General features: G+C 48.0%; 1 protein-coding gene across 3 annotated transcripts in view; it reads left to right on the top strand.

Moving 5' to 3' along the window:
* ASTN2 (astrotactin 2) overlaps nucleotides 1–18633 on the top strand; it is a 297150-nt gene that overhangs the window by 250106 nt on the left and 28411 nt on the right. For all 3 annotated transcript variants that reach the window (XM_005423807.2, XM_031059216.1, XM_031059215.1), the window contains one exon: nucleotides 13287–13428. In XM_005423807.2, coding sequence (XP_005423864.1) covers nucleotides 13287–13428 — 142 coding nt within the window. The remainder of the gene's footprint in view (nucleotides 1–13286; nucleotides 13429–18633) is intronic.

Genomic DNA, 18633 nt, shown 5'->3' with positions numbered 1-18633 from the left:
CTTTCACTTTTCTGCTTTTCCTTCCCTCCTCCCTCCACCCCTCCCTCCCTCCCAGTAGCTGGCACAAGGAGAATAACAGTGGAATCACCCACATTGCTGTGGTCTGAGCAGGTTTGTCTCATGTCTAAAAAAATACTAATAAGAAAAATGGAATAAGAGGTCATTGACAAACTTGGCAAATATTTGCCTCCCCTTCCCTTTCCAGCCACCTGGCTCCCACAGGAAAATTTTGCCCTCGGACCAGCGCATTCAGGAAATAAACACTTGGTTTATTTTCCTGGGGGGAGGAGGCGGAGAATGAAAATAGCATTAAGGGGCCTGAAGTCCACCCCTCACATTTTGGGTGGCTGGAGACAACTGGCACCTTGAGCCATGGCTTTTGTCTGTGCCTTCCAGTGATAAGTTATCACAGAAGTGGCCAGGATGGCTTTGAATGGTGCCCATGAGCCCACCTTGATGACCTGGAGTGCTTTTCCACACCTGTGGAGGACCTGTGTATCTAAAAAGCTCCCAGAATTAAGAGAGTGGGGCTTCAAGCTGATCACTGAAAAATTGAAACAGCAGCAACGGGCAGAAGGAATGAAGAGGAGGAAAACCAAGGATGTAACGGTGCCTGCTCAGTGGCACTCAGTTCTCTGGCCCAGTTGACAAGGTGGGGATTGGTCATAACTTGGATTCAATGATCTTGGGAGTCTTTTCCAATCCTAATGATTCCATGATTCTGTGATGCTTGCCTGACACCTGGCCAAGGCCACATGGATCCCAGCTCCCTGCAGCTCCTCCAGCCCAGCCTTGGCTGCTCCCTGCCATGGCTTCCACTCCAGGTGCTTCCTGGAGCACCTGGAGTGGGCAGAAATTGTTCCTGGGATACCTCGTGGTGGCATTCTTCAGTTCTCCAAGGATGGAGCAGTGCATCCCACTGTTCTCTTAACAACACTGACTAATCATTTATTACAAAGGAGATTGCAGGATTCTAGGGTGGAAACTACTCCCCAGGCCACCTAACTCACACCTCAGCAGCCCAGGCTGTTCTCAAGGCACAGCACATGCTGGAGAGATCAGACCTGCTGCTGGCAGGCTCCAGGAGTGGGAGCAAGGCTGGTTTATCCATGTGTGTCTGTGGTTCTGTGTATATATATATATGTATGTGTATAAAAAGTGCATGTGTGTCTGTGTGTGTGTGTATTTGACTATGTTAAGCCATAAACTGTATGGGTTAGGTATGAATTAGAACCTTATAAAATGTGTTTACTCATTCTGTGTAACTCAAAGCAGGGATTAAACAGTAGGAAAAACTGACCGGGAGAATTTTCCAAGCAGAAAAAGTTTTACAGCTCTCATTGTGAAGTGCAGAGGGAGGACTTTTTTTTGTTCCCCTTTTTTTTTTTTGTATTTAGTTTTTTGGGGATTTTTTGTTTGGGTTTTTTTTTTTTCGGGGCAAGTATTTTCTGTTTGAATTTTTATGGTTATTATATAAAAGGAGGGTGAGGAGGGCAGCTGAAGAGGAAGGAGGAATGGAGGAATAGCAGGAGAGCATTCTGGCAGGCAGAATTCACCCCAGGTACCTGAGCTTCATATTCTCCTCTCCATCTCTTGTGACAATGTACTTTCTATGCCAGTGGCACCCAGGAGGGCCTCCCCATGGCATGCTGTGCTCCTAAATAGGCCCTGCTTTTCTCATCTCCTTGAAGGCATCTTTTATAGGGAAAACAGAATCACATAATGCTGCTGAATTTAAAGGGAATGGGTGTGGGAAAAGAGCAGTGGAAGCAGAAGCAACAGGGAGATGAGGCTCTCTGTAAGTGAGCATCTCAGGAAGGGGGAGAAGAGAGAGGAGCAGGAAGTGGGGATGGATTGAAGTCTTACAGACTGTTGGCTCTTCTTGTCATAAGGAAAGTCTGGACAAAGCACCCAGTGAATAACCTCATCATTATCAAGTGAGACATCCTAGGTCAGTTGAGTGATGTTTGATAAAGAGCAAGGTGTCTTGCAACATGGAACCATTTAATTTATTATTTCCTTCTCTTCTTTGATACAACTTTGGTTCTGCACCTTCTGTTTGGTCTCTTCTACCTTGTAGTTCTTGCTGCCTTGGTGAATCATCCCTGTCTGCAGGACCTGTCATCCTTGTGCAGTTAACAGAGCCTGACTCATTCTCCTCTACATGTTATTTCCATAGAAGGTTGGGTTTGGGTTGTTGGAGTTTGGGTTAGGTTGTTGGTTTTTTTTTTTTTTCCACTTCACTTTATGAACATTTTCCAGGGGACTGGAGAAAGGGAAGGGAGAAGAGAGACCTGAGAGGGTTCATTGTTTGGGCAATTTTCCCTGCTGCTAAATGTCAACATCCTATGCTTGATGCTTTGGGTATGGAGTAGCAGGGCTTCTATTTCAGGCTTTGCAAGGGATGGGAGAGACTCATCTTATCTCTCCAACATGGCCCAAGTGATGTTTGGGTTCTATTTAGGGATTTGAAGAAAAGAGGGAAGTGATAACCTCACTGCATGAGCTCTGGGTTGGGTACCTGGCCCTGGCTTCCCTCGTCAGCACAGATCCTGGAACAGCCCTGGAATCCATTTACCACTTGGCTTAATCCTGCTCTGTTCATTCTGGAAATCTGTCTTTTGTCATCTGAGTGGTCAGATGTTGCACAGTTGCTGGCGATGACATGCCTCCAAAGAACCATCCTGGAGGGATCAATGGTCCTGGGGGTGGGAAGTGTGCCCAGATACCTCACTTTGCCAAGGACATTTAGGAGTCAAAAGGCTGTTCCCACCACAGAGATGGGCTCCCAGGGCACATCGTCCATCAGATCTGGCTACTAACATCTCCCCTTCCCTGTGGAGGACAGGATTGGTTTGCTGTGGTTTCCAGGATGACTTAAAGTTGGGAGCAGAGGGCATTGCCATGCCAACATGCTGCTGTGTGCCACTGGCAGGTGTCCTCAGTGCCTGGAGGTTGCACACTTGTAAGAAAGGATTCATAGTCCTTTAGGGATGAAAATCAGCTATTAGTGGTGAGAGAGCTGGATTGGGCCTCTGGTTATAGCCACAGATTTGCCTTTTCCCTGCTATATTGGAAAAGCAATTTCTCTGCACCCCTGCTCCTTTGGCTGCGGTGTGTCCTGGCACTGCAGCCACTGTGGCACAGATGTGGCACAACTCAAGTCTTGGCTGAGGGGTGTAAATGGCACTGTCAGAGGTATTAATGGCCTACATGGAGTCTCCACATGTCAGACACCTCATTGGCACTAGTTTGGTCCTTGAGATCACCTCAATTTAAGAAATTTAGGATTATATTGTGTAAGCAGAGGGTCTGTGCAGTGGGGCAGGAGATCCTGTCTTGCCTTGCAGTCTTAGTGAACAAGATGGAGGGGTTGCTGAGGTGATGATGGGTGCTGAGGTTGACTCCTCACAAACAGGAGAGTCTCAGCTCTTTCCTCATTTCTTGAGCCTTCTAATGGATGAAAACTATGAAGAAAAGTGTTAACTGCATTATTATAAAATCAGTAAGTGAATGATTAATGACCTGTGTTAAGAAAGCTGCTGTGCAGGTACTCCAGTAATTTAGGTAATTCCTTGTTCAAGAACTGATGTCAACTCTTGCATATTTTTAGTCCTGACCAAGTGGGTCTTTTCTAGCTTCTGAGCTGGGTCAGATAATGGCTTATTTTTTCAGTTTTATCTTGGTATTGACTTTGGCTTCTCTTGTGATGCCTGCTTGGATAGATGGAGAGCTATGGGAAGAGGCACAGCCAAATGAGAGGCTTTCTCCTCTGAGTCTGAGGTAACAACGTATCTACAAAAATATTTAGAACTCGCTGTGTTTGCACAAGTTTTAACCTCAGTTCTGCAAGCATGTACATTAGTTTATCTGGCACACGAGTGTAATGGAACAACTCACATGAGTAAAGCTAAACATGTGTAAATGTTTGCAAGATATGGGTCAATAATTCTTTGGAAATCATAGCAAACCAATCCTCTATTTTCTTACACAGTGCTGGTCTCTAGTCTGCCTCAGACAAGTGATCAAGAATATCTGTAATAATCATTATGGTGTCCTTGTTCCAAAGAGCTCACAGCCAGGATGCAGAAACTCAACAAGTGTAAATTGTTATTGTTCCATTGACTTCAAGGGAGCTACGGGAGATTTTATGAGCTGAGGACCTTCCCCCCATTCTCAAATGTTCAAAACTGCAGAGGAGGGCCAAATAAGAGGTCTGCTTCCATGCAGGTTCCTCCATAAGGACCAATTTTTTAAGTCTTGGTTGGACAGCAGCCCGCAGGTTTGGCTGCAGTTAGGTTTGCCGAGTGTTTCAGAATGTGCTGGTCCAAAGTCTTATCACTAATTCATCAGCATCCCTGCACATGACCTCTATTTAGAATAAATGGGGCCAAGATATTTAAATATTTAAAATATTTAAAGAAGACTTTCTTTGAATTTGTTGCCATTAGAGGTAGTGGTTTGGTCCACTTTCCAGGACCAGGCTGTGAAGTAAGAAGGGACTGGGAACAGGGTCAGGCAATAGTGGCAATATAAAAGCTCCAAAATTTCACTTTCCCAATAAGTGCAAGGAGATATGAAGCACAGACCAATTGATGACTTTTCACCATAGGTTTACATGAATTTGATTTGACAAATTACCCAACATAATTATGGTTTTAGCAATTAATTGCACACTGAATTTAGTTCTAGGGATTATTCCTTTCCCTTCCTGCTGGTCTGGTATTTCAATATTTGTGGCCTTTCTTTAGGAGGCTTCCCAGGATTTGTCCTCAGACATAGCTCATGGTGAAAGCTGCTTTCCTTCAAATGTAGCCATCTGAATCCCAGCAGAAGATGGAGCCTCCCAGCCCTCTGGGTTGGTGAAGCTCAGGTCCTTGGTGCGGTATTTGCATCCAAAACTTGGTAGTCATTTTCAGATAGTAGCTCATTCCCCCAGGAACTACAAAAGTGCCCTGGTGCATTTAAGGAGAGTGAGATTATTATTCAGGTTTTGTTGCCATCTCTGCAGTGTCTGACACGTCAGTTTGTGCTGGAGAAGGTGTCTCTGCGGTTGGAGCAGGGCTGGTGGGATTCCTGGTGAAATGTAAGGCTCCATGCAGTCCTTGGATTGGCTACAGGCTGCTAGCTATGGGCCTTGGGGACCACAAGTGCTCTGGACCATTGGTACATTGTTAGAAATCTCTAATTTAAAAGAAGCTAAATATGAAAAGAAAGCAAGAATGAGGGTGGGAATGAGATCTGTGGCGATGAGAGTGATGATGGACACAATCCTCTGCCAGACAAGAGGAATCTGAGGAACAGAGCTTTGCTTCGTGCCTGCACGACTCCCAGTACGAATGGGCTCCCACTTTGCCTTGAAATCAAGTAACTATTTTAACATGCTGAAGAGCCCCAGACAAAGCCCAGGGAATAGAGACATTCACTTGGACTCTGCACCGTGCTAATGTGAATACGTGGCTCTGAGATCGGAACTGGCTCATGCCTGGATGTCTCTGAGCGTAGCAGAGTCAGCTCGTGTCTGGCTGGGGATGACCCTTAGCAACCTAGTGAACCTTGAGAAATCCTGGAGGGCTCACAGCACAGAATGAAATGCTTTAATTCCCCCTCTCCTCCAGCAGCACACTGCCTTGGGGATGCGTTTTTACATCACTGAAAGAATTTTTCTCTGAGGTCTTAGATATTGACTGTGAAAGACCTGTGACAAGCAGTCTGTGAAGAGCTCAGATGAAGGAGCAGGGAGTCCTATTGATGACCCTGAGAGAAGAATACACTCATGATTAACCTTGTGCATCACAGAACATTGCAACTCATGCAAATTAAGATCCTTTCCCTCCTTTTGACTAGCTCTCTTGATGAGAACAGCTCATCTTTCAGTTCCGCTTGGTGACTCCATGCAAGTTCCAGCCCTGAAGAGCACCAGTGAAGGCATTTAAGTGACTTCTGTGACTCTGGAATGCAACTTTTGCTCTTAGCTCAACTAAAGTCTTGCTCCTTAAATTTAGCCATCTACAAATGCTGTCTTCCATCATCAGAGGACCTGGTGATGGAAACCCAGAGGAGATGGAGGCCCAGAGGAGATGGAAGCCTGGAGGAAAGCTCTTCATCATTATTAATAGGTCTGGTAGCATACACACATAGGAAGCAAATTCCCCCAAAATTCATGACTTCATAAAAGTGAAGCTGTTCAGGGAACTGCAATTCTGCAATTTTCATCTTTGTACAGGTTGGGGAGTGAAGCACAAGCTGTGCCCAAAGTTGCAGCGTAATCACTGGCTTTTCTGCCTCAGCCTAGACAGCCTGTGCCCAGCCAGAGAGATTCCTGATGGATGTGTCTTTGAGAAAAGCCATGGCAAAGAAACTATTTCTGAGGCTACAGGGTTTTGGGGTGTGGGCTTTAGGCTCCCATCTAACATGAGAGGCTGGTGTGCATGGATGCTCCCAGATTGTGGGCAAAAAATTTTTAGCAATAACTGGGCCTTTTTTATGTCTTTTATAATCTGGCAAGCCATGCAGGGAAGGAGGTTTTGACATCATTCCACCAGGATCAGTAGGGATGGTTTGCTTTTAATGATCTAGGCAGCGAGACAGACCATCTGCTGATGTAAATCGGAACAGCTCTGTCGCCTGAAGTGATGTTACACTAATTTAAATCAGCCCATCATTTCCAAGACAAACCAACCACCTATCACTGCCTTCCCCCACTGAGTGCCAGATCCAAAGCACATTAAACCCAGGTACAACCTCATGGTGGAGGAACCACCCTGCAAACCTGTGCTCCACATCCACTCATCCAAAAACCTGGTCCAAGCCTTCTGCTCACAGCCCTCCTCTGGTCCTCCCCTCCTTCAAGGGAAAGCCCCAGATGAAGAGGAGGGTGAGCAAGGACCCCCAAAAGGTGACAGACTTGGAGGGCCGAGCCTGCCATTTGTTTCCTCATTTCAGGAACCAAAACCTGGCAAGGGGAAGTGGAGTAAGGTCTCCTTTTCCATCTGCTGCGCTGGCATTGCTCTGGAGGTCACTGCTGGGGACGGAGGTCCTCGCTGGGCCCCATCTGCCTTCTCTTGGCTCCCTCATTTATGCCCACTTGGGCCTCTGACATTCTACTCTGTTTTTCTTTCCTTAAAAATGGATCGGGAATTGGGAGCCGCTGCGCAGGAACGCGCCTGTTCCCCATTACAGCTCCACCGGGGCTGTAACACGATCGTGCCTGCTCCATACCCACACAGATATTTATTTATCCATACAGCCTTTCTCCTTGTTTTCATTAAGTTAGGCAGAAAAGGTTAATCTTTCTTCTGCTAAAGCTTCAAAACCAACCAAACTAAATAAAATATGATTTCTTTCATTTCTTTTTTAAAGGACACTCTCTCTCTTTTTTTTTTTTTTCCCCTTAAGTACCAGAATGAGGTCACAGTCAGAGATGCCACAAGAGTAAATTGAAAACAGGTTGAAAAAAAGCAAAGGGGAGAAAGGGAGAGAAAGCCACAATCAGGGGAAAGTGCCTGGTAACATTGCAGGGTTGGTTTCATCCAACCCAGTAAAGAAGTGTCAAGACAGAGACATTGGTGCCTTCCTACTTTCCCCTTTGTGCTCTTTCTAGGAATCTTGAAGGTGAATGGCAGCAGGGAGGTCTCCTCTCGTCTTAATTTCCACTTTGCTTTGCAGCGCCTGGGTTTTCTCCATGCTGCTTTTGGCACAGGCACATGGGCTGAAGGTGTGGGAACGCCTGTGAGGGTCCCAGAGCTTCCTTTTGCTCCTCGAGCCTCCTGGAGGCTGCTGGCCTGGCTCTCTTGTTTAGTCTGGTTGAACTGAGTGCCGTAGCTCGCACTGTCCTCACTGGGATGGTTGGTAGGTGATTCATCCAGCCTGCTGTCCGCAACTGGCACGGCCGCAGTGGAAGGACTGAGGCAGGCTGAGGCTGTGGGATGCTGTGTGCCAGTGCTCTGAGCCTGCTCCCAGCCATTTCCACTCCTCAGCCCCCGTTCCTGCCTGTCTGAGCCTCCTGCCACGAGAAATGTGCTCTCTGGAGAGCACACTGCCAGCTCACCCTTGCAGGCAGCTGGGCTGGGGATGTCCTCCTCCTCCTCCTCCTCCTCCTCCTCCTCCAGACATGGAGTTGAGTTCCTGGGTGGTTATCTGTTGGGGAAGATGAAACAGGAAAGCCTTATAAATATGATTGTCTGGCAAAAGAATCTGAGCATATAGAAAGTATAAGCGAGATTGAAATGAAAGCAGCTTTGAGATACCTCAGTTACTGAACAATGGGAAAACAATGGCGTGGTGGACTGAAGGTGATCCCCTTTTGATGGAACAACACCCTCTGCTTGCAGACAGGCCCAAGGGTCAGAGCAGACCCTGCCAGCTTGGCAGAAGGGGCCCAAAGAGGAGTTTTTAGGGTTTAAAATGTAACACAGGATGGTAATGTAATGATTGTTATAGGCTGTATGGAAATGCTATAGGATTTGTATCTTGTACTAGATTGGTTAGTGAGAATCAGAATATTCAGCACAGAAGAAGATTTATTGTATTGTAACGAGAACCTCGCTCTCTTGCCCCTTTTACTCTCTTACCCTTTTACACTCTTACCCTCTCACCCTCTCTCCCCCTCTCTTCTCTCAGCCTGCTCTGAGCTGTGGCTGGCAGCTCCCAGCAGGGCCCTGCACCCAGGCCCTTTGCAATAAACCCCAAGTTCCAGACCTGGCTCAGAGATCTCTCGTCTCCATCCATCCCCACCATCCTGCCCCCCGATACTCCTACAGTTATCCCAGACTGCCACCAGTGGGATGACCCCTGGCTATGCCTGCTGTGACCAGGAAAAGTCTGCAGAGCTTCCCAGAATGGGAACCCTTCTGCAAGCTTCAAGTTTGCTGTTATTTTCCTCTGTTTTAAGGGCAGCCACACCACCAGAGTCAGTATAAAAGATGCTTAGAAAACCAAAAAGAGGAGATTTGCCAAACTGCACAGCCATGCCTGTGGATGAGGACGAGGCAGTAGCACGGGGAGGGAAGGGAAATGTCACCTGGAGGGAGCTGCATCTTCCTGACAGTTATTAGTAGAGCAGAGATGGATCTTCAAAAGCTGCCTGGGAAGTGGTGGTTTGTGGTAGATGAGCCCTGGGAAGGCATAGAAATAAGGGAGAAGAAAGTCTTGCAAGGATATTAACTCCTTGCACTTAGGAGTGTCAGCATCCCATTGTTGAGCACAACTGCCCCATAATTTGTAGTCAGTGAGCAGCAAGTGACATTTTTCTGCTCTGTGCATAGCATTTTCCATAGTGATTTTGAGCTCTGCTCTGGGTTTTTTTACTACTGAGAAGTGAACACAGGTGAGGCATCCTCATAGGAGCCAGTTATTTGTCCTTGATATCTGTAAGAGCTTATTGCTTTATATAGTGTGACATCAATTATTTATTACTATTAATGAAGGACACAGATGTCTGTCTGGTCAATAAAATATCTTCTACTCCACAGAGATGATCTACTTAGCTATCATTTACTCTGCAGAGAACCTTTGGATTCTTTCTGAAATTTAATAACACGAGCAAAGATACTCAGGCAATCTAGAAGGTTTGTGCTTCAGGGCTGCTTTGGGAGGCTGAAATCCTTCTTTATATTTGCTGGCGGGATGTGTGAGAACACAAGTCCAGATGGGAAAAAGAAGCCCCTTTGCTTTCCATCACGAGCTACTTATCCATGTAATCCCTTTTATGAAGTGATCAAACTCCTTCCTAAAAGATGGTTGGGTTATTTGCCCTTTGCAGGAGTAGACCAACCATTTATCTATGCCCAATTTACATCCTCTTGCCATTACTGCCCATTAACCTAACTATTGCTTTTCCATCTGAGGTCCTGCCCTGTTGATGTGTTCACAGTCATGTGTCTCTATTTGGCCTCTTTTTTCCTGTGTTTATTGGGGAATTTGGGCTTTTTGTTCTTTCCCTGTGAAATCTTCTCTCCTTCTTTTCCTGTGGCTTGATCTTGAGCACAGTTGAGGAATGCTGTGCACATAGTCCTCACATGGCCTCATGCAGCTGGGTCAGTGTTCTCCTGCTGCTGCATGATCCCAGGATCATTTTTTCTTGGTAGGGCAATATTACTGGTCAATCAAGTGGCCCAAGTGTCCAAAGCCAGGTTAGAGAGGGCTTGGAGAAACTTAGTCTAGTGGAAGATCCCTGCCTGTGGTTGGGGGTGAGGTGAAAGGGAATGACCTTTCTTGTCCCTTCCAATCCAAATCATTCTCTGATTTATGATAATTCTCTCACCATTCCACCAAAAGCAGCTGTTGCTTTAGCTCTGTTCCACTGACAAAGTCCCAGTCTAAATCTAGGGAATAACTTGTTTTCTGCTCCTAAAGAGAGCTTAGGAAATTTCACTCCAGCTGCTCTCAGGGCACTGAGGACTGAAGGGTCTCTGCCTTCTCTTTTGTGAGATGAACAAATACAGTCTCTGTGTGCTCTGCTTTTCCAGGGGAGAGCAGGGAATAGCAGCTCCCTGCACTGGCTGCAGACTGACAGCTCTGGGTACCTGCCTTGTCCCCAAGGTGTCCCTTCCCTGTCTTTGCTCCATGGTCTCTGCAGTCTGGCACCACCAGTGGTATCACTGCTGCTTGTACAGGTACAGAAATACTCCCAGCCTTGGGGCTGAGGTTCCAGAATCTTTATTAGCATCTATTTTGCTGTTTTCACAATAAGCTCTTTGCTTGGCAGAGCCAACAAGAGGGGAGAGTCCCCCAGAGTTTCAGGACTGAGCAAAAAGCACCCTGTTGCTTTGTGGATCCTATTGCAAGGGTTTTGGCTCAATCCAAGTGGAGACACTGTTGGCAGACCCTGCAATCTTCATTTCCTCCTGTGCAGGGGGACAGAAATGCACTTCACTCCCTGAGCAGGTCTGATCCATGGCAAACCAGACCACCATGGGAAGCAGCTGCTGCTGTGTGTCAGGGCAGTGCTCCCTGCCAGCCTGTTCCCTCAAAACTACCCAGAAAGACCATGGAAGAGGAGCTTTCAGATGTTAGTGCATGCCCTAGAGAAAGTAAGCTGTGCAGTTTTAATCATAGAATAGTCTGTGTTGGAAAGGACCTGAAAGATCATCTCATTCCAACCACCCTGCCTTGGGCCTGTCCTGCCCTTCCACCAGACCAGGCTGCTCCAAGCCCTGTCCAGCCTGGCCTTGATACATTCTTTGATTCAGTGGTTGCATATGACATTTTCCATCTCATTTCCAGTCTCCTGCAAGTCTGGTTCCACCCTCTCCCTGTCTCAGCCCATCTCCTCTCTTGTGCTCCCTGGCACAGCTATCCTGGCAGATCCTCCTACCTGGGGGCTGCCCAGCCCAGATCTTGGACTCCAAGTCCCCTTGGCCTCACCCAGCTCTCACTGCAATCTCTGCCCAGCTATTTTCTTTCCTGGCCCTCATCAGCTGCTTAGAGGAAGGTGTGAGATCCCACAGCATTCATCCATGGGATGATCTGTCCCCCCATGAAGCTTCTTCCTGCTCAGAAGGGAAGTTGCTTGAGGCTGGAAGAGCCTTAAAGCCCTTTGCTCTACTTCAACAGCACATTCTGGTCCTGAATTGGTGATTCATCAGGTTTGTAAGCCATGGCAGAGTCTGTTCTCAATGACTCCTGGTGACAGGGAGTTCCCCAATCCAGCCCAATGTTGTAGGAAAAGGGATGGAAATGAAAGTTGGAAATGAGTAATAGGGGTTTGTTTGTTTGCCTAAACCATAAACCCAGAGCTGAGGGACTTGTTGAAGGCTGGGCAGCACTCGTGACTTCCAGGCAGGGATGTTCCTGCTGCCAACCCAACCTGCCTGTTGAGCTGCCTTGGGACTGGGACAGACCTGAGTCCAGGGGCTGGGTTGAGCTACAGAGACGGGTGACAGAGCTGCCTGAAAACATTTGGAAAGAACAAGTCGTGCTGGGAGCATTAAAATGAATAATTAAGGCTTGGATTCCTTCAGGGAGGAAAAGAATTTATTGCTGCTCTTTTCTCTAGCCAAGGGGGATATTTGTAACTGAGTTGTGTGCTTTGAGACAAGACGCAAATGTGGTTTAGGGGGCTGGGGATGAGGGGATTTTTTCTTCTACCTGGATAATTCAGCTTCAGAGTGGGATGTTCTGGGCTGGTTATACCACTGGCTTCCTTAAGGTCTGTACCAAGAACTGGTGCTTTGTTTCAGTCCTCCTCAGTCACTTTTGCCTTTAGAAAAACAAAAGTACTGAGAAGGGAGTTATCCTCCTCCCTCTGCTGTGATGTCTTGACATTTTCACATGCACAAGGTACCCAGCACAGCAATCTGGGCCCAGCTTGGCTTACACCAGCACAGCTATCACCTACAGCAGCCTTGCTCCTATTCCCATCACTGGGAACAGGGCACAGCCTGGGCAATGCTCTGTCTTATTTTCCTCCGTGGTACCTCAGGCTTTCAGTCACACCAGTGTGAAATGGGAATTAAATGCAATGAGCTCTAACCAATAGACAGGCTGCCCACTGCGAGGAGACAGGTTGCACAGCAGTGGACAGTCATGCCCAAAAACCTTAATAAATGGAGCATTTTCAGTTTCAGTTGGGTCATGATCTGAGTGTTTAATAGGCTTCATAAACCAGAAGACTAAAAAGAAAGGTTTTTCAGTATTTTTAATTAGTGTGTTTTTTTCTTTGAGTGCTTATAAAAAAGCAAGTGTTTTTCAACACGACTGAAGGAGATCCAGTCAGAGCTCCAGGAGCTGACAGAGTGCAGATGAAAGGGAATGCAAAGCTACTGGGTGTCATTAAATTAAATAAAAAATAAAAACAAAACCATCACATTGAGAGAAATTCTACCCAAGCACTAAAAATGTATTTTTTGCTGGTAGTCCAGCATAGCAGAAACACTTTTTGCTGTGGCAGGTAATGTTTGGAAAAGGCCATGCTTTGTTTAAGAGCTGGACATGCAGCAAGGGCAGGAGATGCCTGTCTAGCCAGGCTTCCAGACCTTCTGCAGCCCAGCTCTGGGTGGTGTTTCTGCAATGTGTGCAGTGAGGCCACACGTCCCCTCTGGGCTGTGATTGCAGCTGGCCACACAGTGACCTAACCCTGGCACAGCTGGTGGCCCAGGTGTGTTTCCTCCTTGCTTTGCCCACAGGTGACATTCTCCTCACAGACTTGGGACGTTCCACAGCCAGCTGGAGTTTGCTGATTGCATGTCCTGCGTAGAGATGTTCCTACAGCGATTTTGAAGTAGTCAGCAGTAATTCTGTACCTGTATTGATGTTCTGGTCTTGCTCCTCTCTTTGCTCTGCAGGAGAATCCTTGAGCTTTGCAGATGATTTGCTCTCTGGCCTGGCAACCTCCTGTGTGGCAGCGGGTCGGAGCCACGGGGATATCCCTGAAACCAGCCTCTACTCAGTCATTTTCAAGTGCCTGGAACCAGATGGTCTGTACAAGTAAGGAGAGACACGTGGGGAGCTGCTGGGGGCAAGGAGGGATCTCCAGTGCTGTTATTGGGTTGTTATTGACCTTTTTGGTCAGCATTGTGTTGCACCAGACACAGGGCAAATGGTCAGACTCTGCCTGATGCTTTGGGTGTTACCCACAGCTGGTGAAATGGAAAAGCAGTGTCTGCCAGTGCAGTGCTGGAGGCACTGGGAGTCTCTGGGACACTCCTGGATAACTCCTACTTTCAGCATTCTGGGTTTCCAGGTCCATGCCTGGTTGACAGGGTTGTCTCTGGATGAACTAAGCTGATGTGGTCAGATTAGAGCAAGTTGCCAAGTGCCTGGTGGGATGAAATAGATGTCAAAAGTGTGACAATATGAAATAGGTGTCAAAAGTGTTTATAAGTTGCTGTTTGTCTTAGTAGGACATATTTGACATCAGAGAGACACCAAATCCTTCTGCCCACTGCCCACATATTGTGGATATTTGACTCTTCTGAGATACTTTTTGAGAGTTGAATTTTCTGTTTGAATCTTGTGGATTGATGACTTTCTAGAGCAAAGGGATAATATCAAGAACTGAATTTTAACTTCTCCTTAGAAACATTTGGACAGGGTCTGGGCTTTCCAATCCAGCTCATTAGCCAGGGCATCCTCTGTCTTGAGAGGGATATCAGGAGTCAGATCAGTAAGAGAGGAAAAATAGAGCAAAGAGGCAAGGAGACAGAGGAGAGACAGAATGAGCAAGAGAGAAACACCCAGGGCTTAATGTCAGAGTGACTGCAATAATTAAAACACATTTTGTAGTGAGTAATGAAACTTTTTATGGGACCACAAAAGCATTTAAAGTGAGAGCTGGCAAATAGTCTGTCAGCAAGAACTTTTTAAGACCTTGATTAATACTTTCCCTCCACCACCCCCCAGTTAAGTATGTTGACAGCCTCCAAAGCCTTTATTGCACATCCCTGGAGCAGAGCTGTCTCCAGGAGTGGGCTCCAAGTGGTACCTCTTGCCATTTAATAATATCAGACATTTTCTTGTCGAATATCTATAATGCATAAATACAATTATTTCTATCTCTGGGAACTGCGCTGCTCTGAAAAGGTGCCAGGGAGAGGCTGGAGCAACCACAGAGCTTGCTGGTAACCCAATGCCCATAAAACTGCCCTGTTGTGAGCTCTCAGCTCCCAGCTGCCAGGGGCACTGGGACAGGGAAGAGCCACTGCTTTTGATGGAGGCTGCTGCCCTGGTGAGCACACAGAGCTGGGAGCCAGCAGGTCTGGCTCTTGGGCAGCCTGGGCTGCCAAGTCGTCCTCCTCATCTGCCAGGCAGGGGTAATTGCACTCATCCGTCACTTTAGGGGCTCTGTGATCTAATCCCTGGTGTCTGCAAAGGGCTGGGAGAGCCTTGGGTGGAAGGCAGAGGGTTTTGTCATCGCTATGGTCAAAGGCAGCCTTCTGCTTCCCAGCCCCAAGGCACATTGCCATGGAGGTGGTCAGCAGAGCTGGCTGTGCCCTGTGCCCTGGGCGTGGGTGCATGCCCCTGGGCAGGGGACAGCCACTTTTGTGGGGAGCCAGGGCTGCAGGCAGCCAGCAGGCAGCTGTCCCCTGGCACCAGGGAGCTCTGGAGCTGGTCCTGTGTGGGGACAGGCCCCAGGGTGACGCACAGCTCTGGCTCTGTCCCACAGCAGGGCTTGGCTCTCCGCTCCTGGGGCAGTGCACATGGATGGGTACATGTTCCTGTGTGCACCTCTGGGGCACAAACCCCTCTTCCTGGGCATCCAAAAATTCAATTGCATGTGGGCACACCACAGCATCCCCTCCTCACTGGCTGCTGCTGCCTGCCCCAGCACATGGCACGGACTGATGAACCCCTGCTCCACTGCTGTGCCTGCCCAACACACCCCCTCCTGCTCCAACCTGGGCCCTGCCCAGCATGTTTACTGAGCATTCTCAGCTACACAGGCACCCCCATTAAATATTCCTCTGCTCAGATGTCCCCAGGGTGATGCACAGTTCTGGCTCTGTCCCACAGCAGGGACACTTCTTCACTCCTGGGGCGGTGCACACAGAGCACATGGATGGGCACATGTTCCTGTGGGCACAAACCTCTGTTCCTGGGCATCCAAAAATTCATTTGCATGTGGGCACACCACAGCAACCCCTCCTTGCTGGCTGCTGCTGCCTGCCCGAGCACATGGCATGGACCGATGTGGACAGTCCACTGCTCCACGTTGGTATGAGCTGCCGTGCGTCCTGCCTGCCCAACTCATCCCCTCCTGCTCCAACCTGGGCCCTGCCCAGCATGTTTACTGAGCATTCTCAGCTACACAGGCACCCCCATTAAATGTTCCTCTGCTCAGATGTCCACCCAGTTGCAACACAGCGTGAGGAAAGCCAGAGCAGTGAAATGTGAGGCTAACGCTGCTCTGCGCCCGCACAGACAGAACAACAACACAAACACGGGCACGGGGTCATTTCTTAAATTGAATTTCTTCTGCTTGTTTCATTCGTTTCTGTGGAAAAATAGCTATCTATAATAGCTCCGGGCTGGGTATAATCCTGATTATAGCCACTTGCAGGGCTCTGTGCTGTTCTCTAGGCTGGGAGGTAAGCACATAGTCTACAGCATCAGAGCTCTTCAAAAACAAATTATTTGCTTCTGCAGTAGTCTGAGGGTATCGCATAACCCTAGCAAGGGGACTGAGAGGTCATGGAAATCTCTTCTGCCCTGTGAATGTGTCGAACATCCTGTCCTTTTCTTCTGTAGTACCTACAGCAATTACACTCTGCTGTGGACCATTCATTTGGAGTACTACCAGCCTGAGATCAAAGCTGGGCTGGAGTATGAAAACAAACCCAAAAAATGTTCTACAAGCAAACAAATAAACAAAGTCTGATTGATTCCTTTGCTTTTAAGACTTCTGTAATTCCAAAACATAAATGAACAAAAGGAGAACTAATTTCTTTGTCCTTTGCAGTTGCAGTCTGAGGAAAATATGTTGCTTGTCAGCCTGTTTCTTCCCCTTTAACACATTGGGGCAAAGATGCCAGTCCCTGCATAGAGGGTTTTCCAGGGCAAGTAGATCATGTCAGCAAAGGCATGTGCTCCAAAGGCTTGTGTACACCTGTGGACACCCCTGCCAGTGTGCCACACCACACACAGGTGCCCATCCATGGGGATCCATGCTGCATTCATGGGAATGTATTCCCAGGGGTCTATACATGAGTACTGAGGATGGTCCTTGAAGGCTGTTGAGTTTTGTTGCAGTTCTTAAAAAGCAGAAATCTCACATTCTTGTGAAATGGAGAAGGGATTGCTCACCCCTGGGGTCAGCTGGACCAGAGCTGTCTGTCAGGCTTATCCCCAGGTGGATCTGGAAGAGGATGAGGTGAGGAGGGCAGAGGGAGAGATGTGGATGTGTCTGTGAAGTGCTCACCTTGCGTGGAGCAGCCAGCCTGGCCAGCAGCCAGTGCCACTCAGAAGGATGGTTTGGGAGCCTTGAGAGCGCCAGACTTTGACAGGCAGCTCGTGATGAACCAAAACCAAAACAACAGTGAGGAGGCAGGGCTCTGGCTTGTCTCAGAGATCAAACTCAGTTTAGAGGACTGAGCACCCCACAAACCCATCCAGTCTCTTCCCTGAGGAGGCAGGAGCTTCCCCTGGGCACCCACCGCCTCCCTGAGCCTTCAGCCCAGCTCATCCATCTCAGCTCTCACCCCATGGCTGGGGGAGTGCCTGGGGATGCCTCATGGCTGAGCTGTACCTGCTTGGCTACCAGAAGGCAGCTTTGCCAGCCCAGCACGTGTCCTTCAGATACTTGGGGAGACACCAAGCATCCCTCAGCCAAAAAGGGAAATGAAACCCCCCCTCCAGCTCCTCAATGGAGCTGCAGTGCAAACACACCAACCTCTTCCCTGCGCCACAGATACTATAATTATAGATTAGATTAAATCCCAATGTTTCACTTTATTTACATTCCTGTCCTAGCCTATTCATTTCCAGTGTTTGTGCCAAGAATCAGCACAAAATTTACTGGAAATAATATGGAAGTCATCAGGATTCCTTCCAGAGCCTTTCCTTGGAGTGTGTTCATACGCTGTGAAGAAGCCTTTACATTCCCTTTGCTGGCTCAGATGGGGTTTCCCCAGGGTGAGCATGAACCAGCCCAGAGGCTCTGGGAGAGCACGTTTCAGGGGTGTTGGGAAGGTGGAAACCTCTTCCTAGCGGCTGAAGATTGAGGACCGGAGGGAAGGGGATTCAGTCAGAGCTCAGAATGGCAACACGAGGCACTCATCTGCAGCCAGGACACGCCAAGTCCTGCCCAGGCAGTGCCACCCTCTGTAGGGTCTGCAGTCATCAACAGCATGGCCAGGCTCAGCTTGGGATAACGTGGAACATCCCTTTTTGGTGAATTTAAGGAAAAAGGCAGACATGTGGAGCAGAGAGAGCCCATCAGAGCATGGAGAGGCTGCAGTCCCACAGGCTGAACGTGCTGGCCCAGAGCAAGGCTGTTAATGCAGAGTGACCTCTGCCGTGTGCATGGCTGGGATAAAAAGTGGAACAGAAAACCCTTGGTGCTCAACAGTGTGTTCATGCTGGCAGCAGTCCCCTGCTCCTTACATGATGCTAATTGTTGTTGTTGGGTTTTCGTCAGGCAGGCACGTGAGTGTCACAGACATCTTTTATGAAAAATCCTTTCCTTAGGATTTTTCCTCCTGAGAAGCTGAGAGGCCTCAGGAACAAAATGTAAACAATGATTATCTGCTGCTGTGGAATGCAACAGGTGGATCTGTGATTGGTCTCATGTGGTTGTTTCTAATTAATGGCCAATCACAGTCAGCTGGCTCGGACTCTGAGCCCGAGCCACAAGCCTTTGTTATCATTTTTTCTTTTTCTATTCTCAGCTAGCCTTTTGATTAAATCCTTTCTTCTATTCTTTTAGTATAGTTTTAATATAATATATATCATAAAATAATAAATCAGGCTTCTGAAACATGGAGTCAGATCCTCATCTCTTCCCTCATGCTTAGATCCCCGTGAACACGGTCACAAGTGAGCGCTGGAGCAATCAGAGACAGATCCCAAACAGTTCCATGGCAGGGGTTAAAACACATCTGTTACAGCCCTTGGCCAGGTCCCCTGTGTGCACAGGAGCTGTGCTGCTTCACTGAATCCACCTCTCCCCTTCCACGCGCTCTCCAGCTTCCCAAA

The sequence above is a fragment of the Geospiza fortis genome, unplaced genomic scaffold (assembly GCF_000277835.1).
Source record: "Geospiza fortis unplaced genomic scaffold, GeoFor_1.0 scaffold85, whole genome shotgun sequence".
NCBI lineage: Eukaryota > Metazoa > Chordata > Aves > Passeriformes > Thraupidae > Geospiza > Geospiza fortis.
This window is presented reverse-complemented; position numbering and strand designations above follow the sequence as displayed.